At 47.3% G+C, this 11,797-nt stretch overlaps 2 protein-coding genes across 6 annotated transcripts in view; one reads left to right on the top strand and one right to left on the bottom strand.

The window, feature by feature from the left end:
- Nucleotides 1-873: 873 nt before the first annotated feature.
- NDUFB11 (NADH:ubiquinone oxidoreductase subunit B11) lies at nt 874-3,062 on the bottom strand. Its single transcript, XM_008051379.2, has 3 exons — nt 2,823-3,062; nt 1,276-1,406; nt 874-1,101 (listed from the first exon to the last, which is right to left on the bottom strand). The coding sequence occupies exons 1-3, from the start codon at nt 3,027-3,029 to the stop codon at nt 975-977; spliced, it is 465 nt and encodes a 154-aa protein (XP_008049570.1). The 5' UTR covers nt 3,030-3,062; the 3' UTR covers nt 874-974.
- Nucleotides 3,063-3,215: 153 nt separating this feature from the next.
- The window catches only part of RBM10 (RNA binding motif protein 10), a 29,934-nt gene continuing 21,352 nt past the window's right edge, over nt 3,216-11,797 (top strand). For 4 of the 5 annotated variants that reach the window (XM_021709289.1, XM_021709288.1, XM_021709287.1 and 1 more), the window contains exons 1-2: nt 3,568-3,840; nt 5,695-5,836. In XM_021709289.1, coding sequence (XP_021564964.1) covers nt 5,820-5,836 — 17 coding nt within the window. In that variant the 5' untranslated portion in view covers nt 3,568-3,840; nt 5,695-5,819. Of the gene's footprint in view, nt 3,872-5,694; nt 5,837-11,797 lie in introns of all 5 variants that reach the window. The other variant, XM_021709285.1, reaches the window with a different exon arrangement.

Here is an 11,797-nt window from a genome sequence, read left to right as displayed (position 1 = left end):
AAAAAAAAAAAAAAAAAAAAAAAGGCATTCAGACTCACCAAGATACAAGACAGAGGCAAAAACTCCCAAAGCCCAGAGAGGGCAGGGAGAGAGCCAAACACCCATCCTCAGCAATAAAAAAATGCACTGCTCTGACCCGCCACCCTCAATCTCTGACTGTCCAGCCTCAATACCTGGTCGTTCTGGCCCCTCTTCAAATGCAGAGGTCCCAGTGAGGTGGCTTGGTTCTAAAGATGGCTGCCATTGATTTCTTCCTCACCCCCATCCCCAGCATTCCTGAAACACCATATAAGAAGCCAAGGTTATTCTGCTGGAGAGAGGACATATGGAAGAAAACTGAGGTGCCAGACATATGAGTGAAAAAGCCATCTTGGATGTTCAGCTCCAGTCACTATCTAACTGCAACTACCTGAGACCCCAAGAAGGGCCACCTCAGTAAGCCCAGTAAACTCATTTCTTTTTTTTTTTTTTTGAGTTGGAGTCTCACTCTGTTGCCCAGACTGGAGTGCCTCGACCTGCTGGTCTCCAGCGATCCTTCCGCCTCAGCCTTCCAAGTAGCTGGAACTACAGGCAGGCGCTACCACATCCGGCTAATTTTTTTATTTATTGTAGAGATGAGGTCTCGCCAAATTGCCCAGGTGGGTCTCGAACCCGCAGGCTCAGGCAATCCACTCACCTCAGCCTCCCAAAGGCACAGGATTACAGGTTGAGCCACCGAGCCTGGCTCAGTAAACCCATTTCAAGCCATTAAGTTTTAGGGTGTTTAGTACACAGCAACAGACAACCAGAACATCCAGGAAAGACTGCGGTAGCCCCTTTAAAGCTTCTGACACCCCTACTCCTATATCCCTTTCACAACAAAATACTAGCCAGTCAAGCTTTCGGCCCCTTTAATTAGGTGCTCTGAGAAGAGGTCAGAATGATGGGCAGGGGGTGGGGAAGGTGGTACTTCTTGAGCCCCACTCAGCAACTGGTCAGTCCTCATCCTCTGGCAGTTGGATCCTGCTGGGGTCAAAACGGTTGGATTCCATGAGGGGGAGGCCATTGGCCTCTCGATACTTCACAAGTCTCTCAGCTTCCCGGCGGGCCCACTCCTGCATCCTGGAGGAAACAGTGGCAAGGGTAGACATGAGGTAGTTTCACTGGACACCAATCTCCCATCTCAGCTCCCCATTCTATAACAGTACAGGGACAAGATCCCTGGCAGAGTCCCCTTCAGCCTCCACCCCTGCCTCTGCCCTCTATCCATCCCACTCTCTAGGATACCCCAAGCACCTGTAGTCAGGCAGATAGGCCACAAAGGTGCTGCCAAGGACCAGGACAATGGAGATGCCAAAGAAGAAGACGACCCGCATATTCCAGACATCTATAACAGGGTCCTTGTCATAACCATGGGAGTCTGGGTTCTGTGGAGAAGGAGAGGTCAATGAGGGCTTCCTGCTGCTCCACAAAGCCTTATGCAGGCCCTAATAACCTGGTCTTCAATCTCCGCTCCCTACTAAATTCCTCTGAAATTCTCAAGACATGTCAGACTCCTACCAGGGCTTTTGCACTTGCTGTTCCTCTGCCTGACAGCCTTTCCCCCAGATCTAGTCATAGCTGGATCCATCTCCTCAATCAAGGTTTTGGCTTCATCACCACTTCCTTTAGGAGGTACTCTCTAGTCACCTTGTCTATTAAGTTGAACCATAGGAAACTGCTATTTTTATAGGTCAAAAATGGTTGAATATTGGCAACTTCTTATGGTTCAATCTTAATAAAATGGCCTCCTACACTCAAGTCACTCTCCACCCATTTATCCTGATTAACTTCCTTTTTGGGGGGCATCTTCACATCATTTCTTCCTTTCATGTCTTTTAACATTTGTTTACCAAAGTAGCACCCCTCCCCAGATCCTCTGTATCTTTTACCTTATTTCCATACTGCTGAATCCCTAGGGCCCTGAACCACACCTGGCACACAGCAGACCCTCAACACATATTTACAGAATAATGAATGAATAAACAAGCATCCTATATACACAAGACCCTTAACCGGGAGCTAGTATTGATGAAGTACTTATTATGTACCAGGCTTTTTCACATACACAAACCTCACAATATCTCAGTGAGGTGGAACATAGCAATAAAAAACACTATCTAATGCTGAGTGCTCACTACTGATCTGACCATTTTGATTTCATTTAATTACATGAGGCAGATGTAATTTTTTTTTAAGAAGGTGCCCTATTACTTTTCCCATTTTACAAAGAAACTGAGGCACCAAGGAGTTAAGCTACTTACCCAAGGTCATACAGGTAGGTAACAGTCAGTGCTTGGATTCCAACTCTGGCCGCTTTATTTAATAGCCTCTGCTATTCATACAGCACAGCAGACCTGGTAGCCCTAAATTCAAATACTAGTTCCACCACGTATTCAGTCAGTTATGTGATCTCGGGCAATTCACTTAACATCTCTGTGCTTGTTTCCTCAACTGGAGAATGGGGATAATAACTACTTCAAAACCGGGTTGTTTTGAGGGCTAGATGAGTAAATATATGTAAAATGTTTAGAACACAGATGGCCCCGAGCAAGTGCCATATCAGTACTCAGTATTATCGTTATACTATATTGCGCCTAATGTGTTTTGAACGCCGCCCACTTCAGGTTTGATTTGTCTGCAAAATAAAGCCAATCCCACTTATGGCCCTGAACCGAAGATATCAGAGGATAACGGAGGAAAACAAGCTAAGCAAAATTTCCAGCCCAAGAACGTCCTCTACGGTGCCCCATCTGCCGGTCCCCGATTGACCCTTCCAGCGTCCTGTTCCCCCTCCCTCTCACCTTCTCATAGAGGTTTTCGTCCTCGGGCTCTGGGTCCTCCTGCCAGCGTATGGTCGGTTCCGGCGCCCGCTTTCCCGCAACAGTGGACGGGGCTACCACGGCCCTAGAAGAGCTGGATTCCCAGCGAACACGCGCAGCCGGGAGACCTCGTGTCGCCACTGCCGCCAAAAGACGGCGGACGCTGAAACTTAACAGTCCAGCCGCCATGACAGATTGTGCGGCAGGGTCTGGGACGGAGACGGAAATACAACTGTGCGCAGCTGCAGTTGGGCTGAACGCGATCGTTGTCGCTCCGCCCCCGCCACACTAAATAGGTCCCGGGTTGGATTTTGTTTTCAAATGAGGCGGATGTTGAGGAGCCCTCTTTCCCTCCTTTTGTCATGGCTTCGTTTGGCCAACCATTCTCTAATCCTCGCGGCCAGGCTGAATAATTTCTTATTGATAGGCCTGCTCATTTTCTTGATAGGAAGAAAGCGGTGACATTTGGGTCGCTACAGTTCCCAGCCAATCGCCCAGAGATTTCCCTCGCCCTCCGAGGAAAGAGGTGGAGCTTCCGTTAGTCTTTCATCTTCAAAGGAAGTCAGGCGTCTAAAAAGCGGGCCTTGTCGGATTGGCCAATAGATACTCTTTTTCTCGACTTTCGCACGGGGAGTGGGGAGGTGGCATACGCTTGCCAATCAGAAGAGGCCGGGGCTGGCCGACGGCGGGTGGCGACCAATCGACGAGGCCGGCCAGAGCGCGCTCCCTTAGTAGGTGGATGGTGGTCGGAGCGCCGGCTCCCTTCTCCTCGTCGCCATTTTGTGTTGGTGATTGCGGCCGGCTAGGAGTAGGCGGCAGTGAGTTTCCCTGGGAGGGTAGCGCGCTTGGCGCTTCTTCCCTCTCCCCTTCTCCCTCTGCTTGCAGCCTCGGACTTGGCTGTTGCGCGCACCGGCTCCGGCTGAGCTGGGAGAGTTGGAGGAGGTGGTGGCGGGCCGAGGTGATGTCTGGGAGCCCTCCCTTGACAGCCCGGGCCGAGAAGGTGAGCGTCGACGCTGGTCGTGGGGGCGGAGGTAAGGGGCCCGGGGCGGGGGGTGGGGATGTGAGAGAAGGCACGAGGGAGGACTGCGGGCCGAGGGTATGCGCAAGACAGAGGGATGTGTGCACAGTCTGAACCCGGGAGGGGGTGTAATTTTTTTTTTTTTTTTTTAAGAGAGGCAAGGCGCGTGCGCGATCGGGACACGGGATGGGTGCACGCGGGTTGGGGGAAGGGAGGGACGGACGGATGGGAGTAGGGCACTGTGTCCATTACATCCAACTTTATCCATAGGGTGACTGTTATCTGTGACTTGGGTTTATCCATAGTGGAGGGACTGTGCTGGCTGCTCTGAGTTACTTCGGTACTTGTCTGTCCACGGGGAGATGTTCTGTGGTTCTGGTCCCTATTCATGGGGTGGGGACGAGGAGGGAGAATGTGACTCGGGTCTTTATCCGTGAGGTGTGTATCTGTGACTCTGGTCCTTTTCCATGGTGCAGGGGGGAGCGGGCTCTCTGGTAACTGACCTTAACCCACTTACTGGGTGGGGAAGGTTTGCAAGTGTGACTTATTGCCTCTTTTGAGGAGTTTTGAATTTGTGACACTGATGCGCATCCATTGAACGGGGACTGAGTGTGTGATTGTGGCCCTTACTGTGGGTTCTTTCTGTGGTTTTGGCCCATAGTTATCTGGGGCTCCTGTCTGTGACTTTAGCCCCTGGCCTTGGTGGATGCTGGCGTGTGACTCTGGCCCCTTTGCCATAGTCCGTTAAGGGTTCTTTATCTGACTCTCACTCACTGGGACCCCTGGTTGTGATTTTAGCTCTTATCCACCTGGGAACAGGTAACTCTGGTTCCCCATGACTTGAGGAGAAAGAGAAAACTGTGTGTGTGTGTGTGTGTGTTCGTGCGCTGCACATGAGGGAGGGGTGTAGCAGCAACTTTGTGTTGGGCAAGTGCTGTTACTGCCTGGCTTTACCTGATACCTGTCCAGAGGGTGGGGCCTGAAAAATTCTGGGATTCATCTTGACCTCTGGCTGGGTCACAAGAATCTCAGGACTCTCTTCATTCTCACAGCAGCCCCGAGGATTGGCTGCCACTCTGTCCCAGCACAAGAGCACAGTGGCTCAGAACAGCCTCCGAAGGGGCCCCTTTTGCCTCTGGAAAATGGGCTCAGAGCCCTGGGGAGAGAGCCACCTTGGGACCCAGCTGTACATAAAAGACAGGGCTCAGGGCTGAGCCAGTTGCCGTGTGAGGGCCAAGGCTGTGTTGGCCAGGAGCCCAGGGAGGTGGCAGCTGTCTCGTTGCCAAGTTAGCCCCTTCACGTGCTCTCCCAAGAGCCTTTCGTGGTCTTTTGCCACCTTGAAGGTGACAACCAGCATCTTGTTGGAAGGATAAGTGATACCTTGGGGCCCATGGAAGGAGCCTGGTGGGTGCCTGGGACTTTTGTTGTTGTGAAGTCTTGCCTAACGTGCCTAATCTCAGGCAAGTCTTTCAGGACTGAAAGCTTCCCCACCCCACCCCCATACAGCCCTAGACTTGAACTTGTATAACAATCTTGGGTGGCAAAGCCCTGATCACACAGTGAGTGACCCTACCAGGTCTCTCTGCAAGATGCCCTCTGTCTGACGAAGACTTGGCTGTGTTCTTGGGCAGTGAGCCCTAGCCTCATGTTTGTGGGGAAAGGAAGGAGCAGGCCAAGTAGGAGCTTCCTTCACCCTAGATCCATAGGAGCACTGGGAGTTGGAAGACACTGCCCCTGGGCTAAGGGACAGCAGAGAGCCTTGACAGCAAGGGTTTCTCAAAGAGGCCCTCTCTGCCCCAACTGCCTTGACCCCTTTCTTCCTTCCACTCTCCCCAGAGTCCCTGCAGGAGGCTTCACCCAGGCTGGCAGATCATGGTGGCAGCAGCGGGGGTGGCTGGGAAGTAAAACGGAGCCAGCGGCTGAGGAGGGGCCCCAGCAGCCCCCGCAGGCCCTATCAGGACATGGAGTATGAAAGACGGTGAGTTATCTGCTTCCACCCCTCCCAGGTAACCTAGGCTTGTCCCTATGTGAGAAATGATCTAGGAGGGGGCTTCTGGACAGAGGAAATGGTGCAGCAGATGACTGGTTTCTTTTCAACAGACATGTGTTTGGCATCTCTTGTGAGCCAGGACTTGTGTAGGCTCTAGGAGTGCAGCGATGACTGAGATAGATAAGATTGCATCTCTCTCAGTATTCCATGGTGCCACAAGGGACCATGCAGCTCACAGGTGATTGCAAAACAGCTTAATGGGTACTATGGTTGGATGTGAGGGTGGGAAAGGATCATGAGAAAGGGAGGAATTGAGGCTGGTGCCCAGATTTCCAGCTTGGATGACCCTGATAGGTGTGTGGTGCCATTCTCCCAGGTGAAGGCAGCCACTACAGAAGGAGGAGAGGCAGAGGTCAAGGTCAAGACTGTGGCTGTAGCCTGGGATTTGAAAGATAGGTAGGAGTGGCACCTTCAGAATTAGGAATTTGCCCAAGACAAGTAGGGACAAGCCAGGTCAGATAGTGGGAGTCTCCAGAGACATGCTGGGCTGCAGCTGGCATGATAGTTGTTTTGGAATGGATACTCTCATACAGTTATTTGTTCAACTCTGATATGAACAAGAAACAAATTAGGACAGTGGATAAAATACCGGCATCCTGAGTAGAATTCAGTGATCCCTTGCCATCCTGGTGGATCACCCCAGGTGATTCTGAGGCAGGTGATCTAGTCGTGACATTTTAGATTGCCTAGAAAAGCAACTTAACTCTGCCAGAAAGCCTCTTTTAAGAGTCAGTAGAAACAAACATGATTCTTATACCTATAATCCCAGTGACACAGGAGGCTGAGGTGGGAGGATCACTGAAGCCAGGAGTTCAAAGCTATAGTGAGCTATGACAGCACCACTACACTCCAGCCTGGGCAGCAGAGTGAGAACCTGTATCTAAAAAAATTTTTTTTTCTTTTTGAGTAGGAATCCCACTCTGTCATCTAGGCTGGAATACAGTGACATGCTTCCAGCCACCACAGCCTCAACCTGCTGGGCTCAGGTGATCCTTCCACCTCAGCTTTCCAAGTAGCCAGAACCACAGGCGTGTGCCACCACACCCAGCTAATTTTTTGATTTACTGTAGAGATGAGGTCTCACCAAGTTGCCCAGGCTGATCTCAAACCCCTGGACTCAGGCAATCCTCTTGCTTTTGCCTCCCAAAGTGCTAGGATTACAGGTGTGAGCCACTGCACCCAGCTAAAAACTTTTTGTTAAGAGTTAATAGATTTATAAAAAGTCAGGGAAAAGGTGTTTTAAATGTCTTACAAAGGGTTTCTTTTACCTCCACCCCTTTTTAAAATGTAGGTTATGGGTTTCTGAAAAATAAGCCCAAATTTGAGACATGATCTTTCATCTGTTTTTCAGTTTTGACCTTTTTTAAAAATATCTTGAGGCCAGGCACGGTGGCTCATGCCTGTAATCCTAGCACTTTGGGAGGCAGAGGTGAGAGGATTGCCTTAGCCCAGGGGTTCGAGAATTAGCTGGGCGTGGTGGCGCACGTCTGTAGTTCCAGCTACTTGGAAGACTGAGGTGGAAGAATTGCCTGAGCCCGGTAGGTTAAGACTGCAGTGGCCGTGAGCATGCCACTGCACTCTAGCCTGGGCAACAGAATGAGACTCCGACTCAAAAAAAAGAAAAATCTTTTGAAAGTCATTTGATGTTGGATGGTATTCACCAGGAGTACTCTGTGACTGTTTCTTCTGAATTTGAGTAGGTGACATATGTATTTTATTGAGACTATATTACCAAGTAAAGCCATTGGCTTTCTCTTGGCTTTTAAAAGACCTCAAGTGTAGAGGTTTGAGTTAATCATACTTGTCCAATTCAAAGTAGGTTTCTATCATAGGTCAGCACAAGGCCTCCTCTTGCCATGTTTCTTTTTTCCCCTTTATTCCCAATTCCCCCCTCTATGGGCAGCTGCTATGTTGTGTTTTATATGTATCCTTCTAAAATATGTAGTGTTGTTTTGGGTGTCTGTGTTTCCAGTTACACAAATGACATAGTGCTACAGGCTTCGTTCTCTTCCCTGATCTTTGTATTACTCAGTGCTGTATTTTTAAGATCTATCTGTATTGCCACATGAATATTAGTGTTTTGTTTCTGATTGCTGCCAAGGGCACCATGAGCAATGCCTACTGCATTTTATTTAATGATTCCCCCAAGGATAGATAACCTGTTCTTAATTTTCTTCACTTGCTTTATCTTTCAATCTGTAGTTTTATCTTTTGCATTCAAGTCTTTAATCCATCTAGAATCCACTTTTGAATATGGTATAAGGTAGGTTCTGGTTTTATTTTCCTTCATATAATGGGCAGTTTTTCTAGTACCACCTCCTAAATAGTCCATTATTTCTCGTTGGTGTGTGGTACCCTCATGTACATGGATCTGTCTTGAGTGATGTAATTGATTTCACTGGTCTGTTTGTACATTCTAGTACCAGAACCTTGCTGTTTTTATTATAGCTTTATAGTGTGTCTTAATAGCTCCCTCTTTGCTCTTATTTTGCAAAGTTGATTTAACCAGTTGTGGGACTTTATCCTTTTTTTAATTATTATTATTTTGGCTGGACTCGGTGGCTCAGCCTATAATCCCAGCACTTTGGGAGGCTGAGGCGAGTGGGTTGCCTGAGCCCACGGGTTCAAGACCAGCCCGGGCAACTTGGCGAGACCTCATCTCTACAATAAAATAAAAAATTAGCCAGGCAATTATAGCGCGTGCCTGTAGTTCTGGCCACTTGGAAAGCTGAGGTGGGAGGATTGCCGGAGCCCAGCAGGTTGACACTTGGGTGACTGTGAGCGTGTCACTGCATCCCAGCCTGGGTGACAGAGCGAGACTCCAACTCAAAAAAAAAAATTTTTTTTTTTCAGAGTCTCGCTCTGTCGTCCAGGCTGGAGTGCAGTGGTATGATTACGGTTCACTGAAACCTTTCACTCCTGGACCCAAGCAATCCTCCCTCCTCAGTCTCCTGAGTAGCTGACTGCAGGCACATGCCACCATGCCTGGTTAATTTTTTGTAAAGACGGGATCCCACTATGTTACCTAAGTGGGTCTCAAACTCCTGGGCTCAAGTGATCCTTCTGCCTCAGTCTCCCAAAATGCTGGGACTACAGGCATGGACCACCACACCTGGCCTTATATAAAAATTTTATCAAAGTCCTCAAAAACACTCAGCAAGAATTTTGATTGATATTGCATTGAATTTCTATATTAATTTGGGGAAAATTGTCATTTTTGTAAGTAGTCACCTCATCCAAGACCTGTGTGGAGAATATTTGAAAATTCGTACATAGGGCATAAAGATCCTTTCATTTTCATAATTGAAAATATAGGTCTCTAGTGGTTTTCATTGCTGTCTTATGTTCTTAAAAATATTTTTCATGCTGGTATTTGCTGATGTAGAATAAAGCTGTTGATTCTTGTAAGTTATCTTATCCCTGCTGTACTCTTTTGTTATTTCTAATTAGTTTATTATTGATTTTGGTGTTCTTTTCTAAGTAGTTGGTCATGTACGCAAATCCATCCTGTTACTTATTTCTTTTTCTTCACTTATAGCATTGTTCAAGACTTTAAGTACCATGTCAAATGTATCAGTGATACTGCGTGCACAAATTAAGATCTGCTTTGGCTGGTTATACCAGAAAATCCAAAGAATAATGGCTTAAACAAGATAGTTTGCTCTTCTTTCCCACAAAGGCAATCTGCAGACAAGTGGTTGTGCTAGGGCTGATAAGAAGCCTCATCTGTGTAGCTATCCTCAGCACATTGTACTCAAGACAATAGGAAGAAGGAAGGGGAATGAAAGAGAATGTGTCTAAAGTTTTTTGTTTTGTTTTGTTTTTAGTCGGAGTCTCACTCTGTCACCGAGGCTGGAGTGCAGTGGCACGCTCACAGCCTCCACAGTCTCGACCTGCTGGGCTCAGGCGATCCTTCCACCTTAGCCTTCCAAGTAGCTGGAACTACAGGAGTGCACCACCATGCCTGGCTAATTTTTTTAAAATTTATTGTAGAGATGAGATCTCGCCAAGTTGCCCAGGCTGGTCTTGAACCCCTGGGCTCAGGCAATCTTCTCACCTCAGCCTCCCAAAGTGCTGGGATTATAGGTGTGAGCCACCACGCCTGGCCTAAACTTTGTCCATTAAGTATGACATATGTTGGTAAGTTTGTAGAATATAGTCTTGGCTAGACATGGTGGCTCACACCGGAGCCCAGCAGGTCAACACTGGGGTGGCCATGAGTATGCACTCCCTGGCCACCCCAGTCTGGACAGTGGAGTGAGACTCCAACTCAAAAAATATCCCTAGCACCTAGACTAGCACTTGACTTGTAGCAAATGTTAGGTTGAAAATTTGTTGAATGAATCAGTGAATAAACAATTATAAAAAATTGGAAATCAACCCAAATGTGTGGAAACATTTTTTTTTTTTTTTTGAGTTGGATTCTCATTCTGTCGCCCAGACTGGAGTGCAGTGGCTGCTCCCGGCCACCGCAGCCTCGACCTGCTGGGCTCCAGCGATCCTTCCGCCTCAGCCTTCCGAGTAGCTGAAACTACAGTCGCGTACTACCACACCCGGCTAATTTTTTGATTTATTGTAGAGAAGAGGTCTCACCAAATTGCCCAGGTGGGTCTCGAACCCGCGGGCTCAGGCAATCCACTCACCTCAGCCTCCCAAGGTGTGGGATTACAGGCTGAGCCACCGAACCCGGCTTGGAAACATTTTTAAATGATGTTTTCTCCGTTTGTTACTTATCTTTGACTTTATGGTGTTTTCCCAACATTTTAGTATACAATTTCAAGCATGTAGCAAAGTTAAAAGAGTTTAGCCAGTCACTGTGACTCACGCTTATAATCCCAGCACTTTGGGAGGCCAAGGCAAGAGGATTACCTAAGCTCACAGGTTCAAGACCAGCCTGGGGAAGTTGGTGAGACCTTGTCTCTACAATAAATAAAACACATTAGCTGGGCGTGGTGGTACATGCCTGTAGTACCGGCTACTTAGGAGGCTGGGACGGAAGGATCCCCTGAGCCTAGCAGGTCGAGGCTGCAGTGGCTATGAGCATGACACTGCATTCCAGCCTGGGCGACAGAGTGAGACTCTGACTCAAAAAAAAAAAAAAAAATTCTATCACAAATCTTCTTTACAGAAGAATTCCAAATAATAATTTAATAATAAAAAATATAAATATAATAATTTGTAACAATTATAATAATTTAAAGTATTATAGATACTCCCTGCTCCAGGAGATAGACCTGAATTCTCCTCCTCTTGAGTGGAGACTGGTCTTAGGGATTTGCTTCCAAAGAATAGAGTATGGAAAGGGAAAATAGAAATTCTACTGGAGAGAAACCTGGCAGACCCCTGCCTTAACCAGATGTTAAGGGTTAACATCAGTGAAAAATCATATTGGTGTCATATACTCCCTGCTATATGATGAAAAGGACATCTCACTTCTGTTATATGTTTCTCAAAAACAAACCCACCATAACCTCAAGTCTAATCACAAAAATACATGAGACAAAACCAAGTTGAGGGGCACTCTACAAAATACCTGACCAGTATGCTCGAAAACTGATAAGGTCATTTTTAAAAAAAGGAAAGACAAACTTTCACAGGCCAAAGGAGACTGAGGGTACATGACAATTAAATGTAATATGGTATTTGGGATTAAATCCTGGATCAGGAAAAGGATATTAGTGAGAGAACTGGTGAAATAATACTAATAAAGTCTATAGTTTAGTTAATTTCTTGGTTTTGACAAATGTGCCATAGTTCTGTTAATGTTAGGGGAAGCTGGGTGAAGGGTATACAGGATCTTTATTATCTGAACTTTTCTGTAAATCTAAAATTATTTCTTTTTTTTTTTTTTTGAGTTGGAGTCTCACTCTGTCACCCAGACTGGAGTGC

This window comes from Carlito syrichta, unplaced genomic scaffold (genome assembly GCF_000164805.1).
Source record: "Carlito syrichta isolate Samal-C Ts95f unplaced genomic scaffold, Tarsius_syrichta-2.0.1 Scaffold170438, whole genome shotgun sequence".
NCBI lineage: Eukaryota > Metazoa > Chordata > Mammalia > Primates > Tarsiidae > Carlito > Carlito syrichta.
Note: the sequence above shows the minus strand (reverse complement) of the source record. Positions and strands in the feature narration are given on the sequence as shown.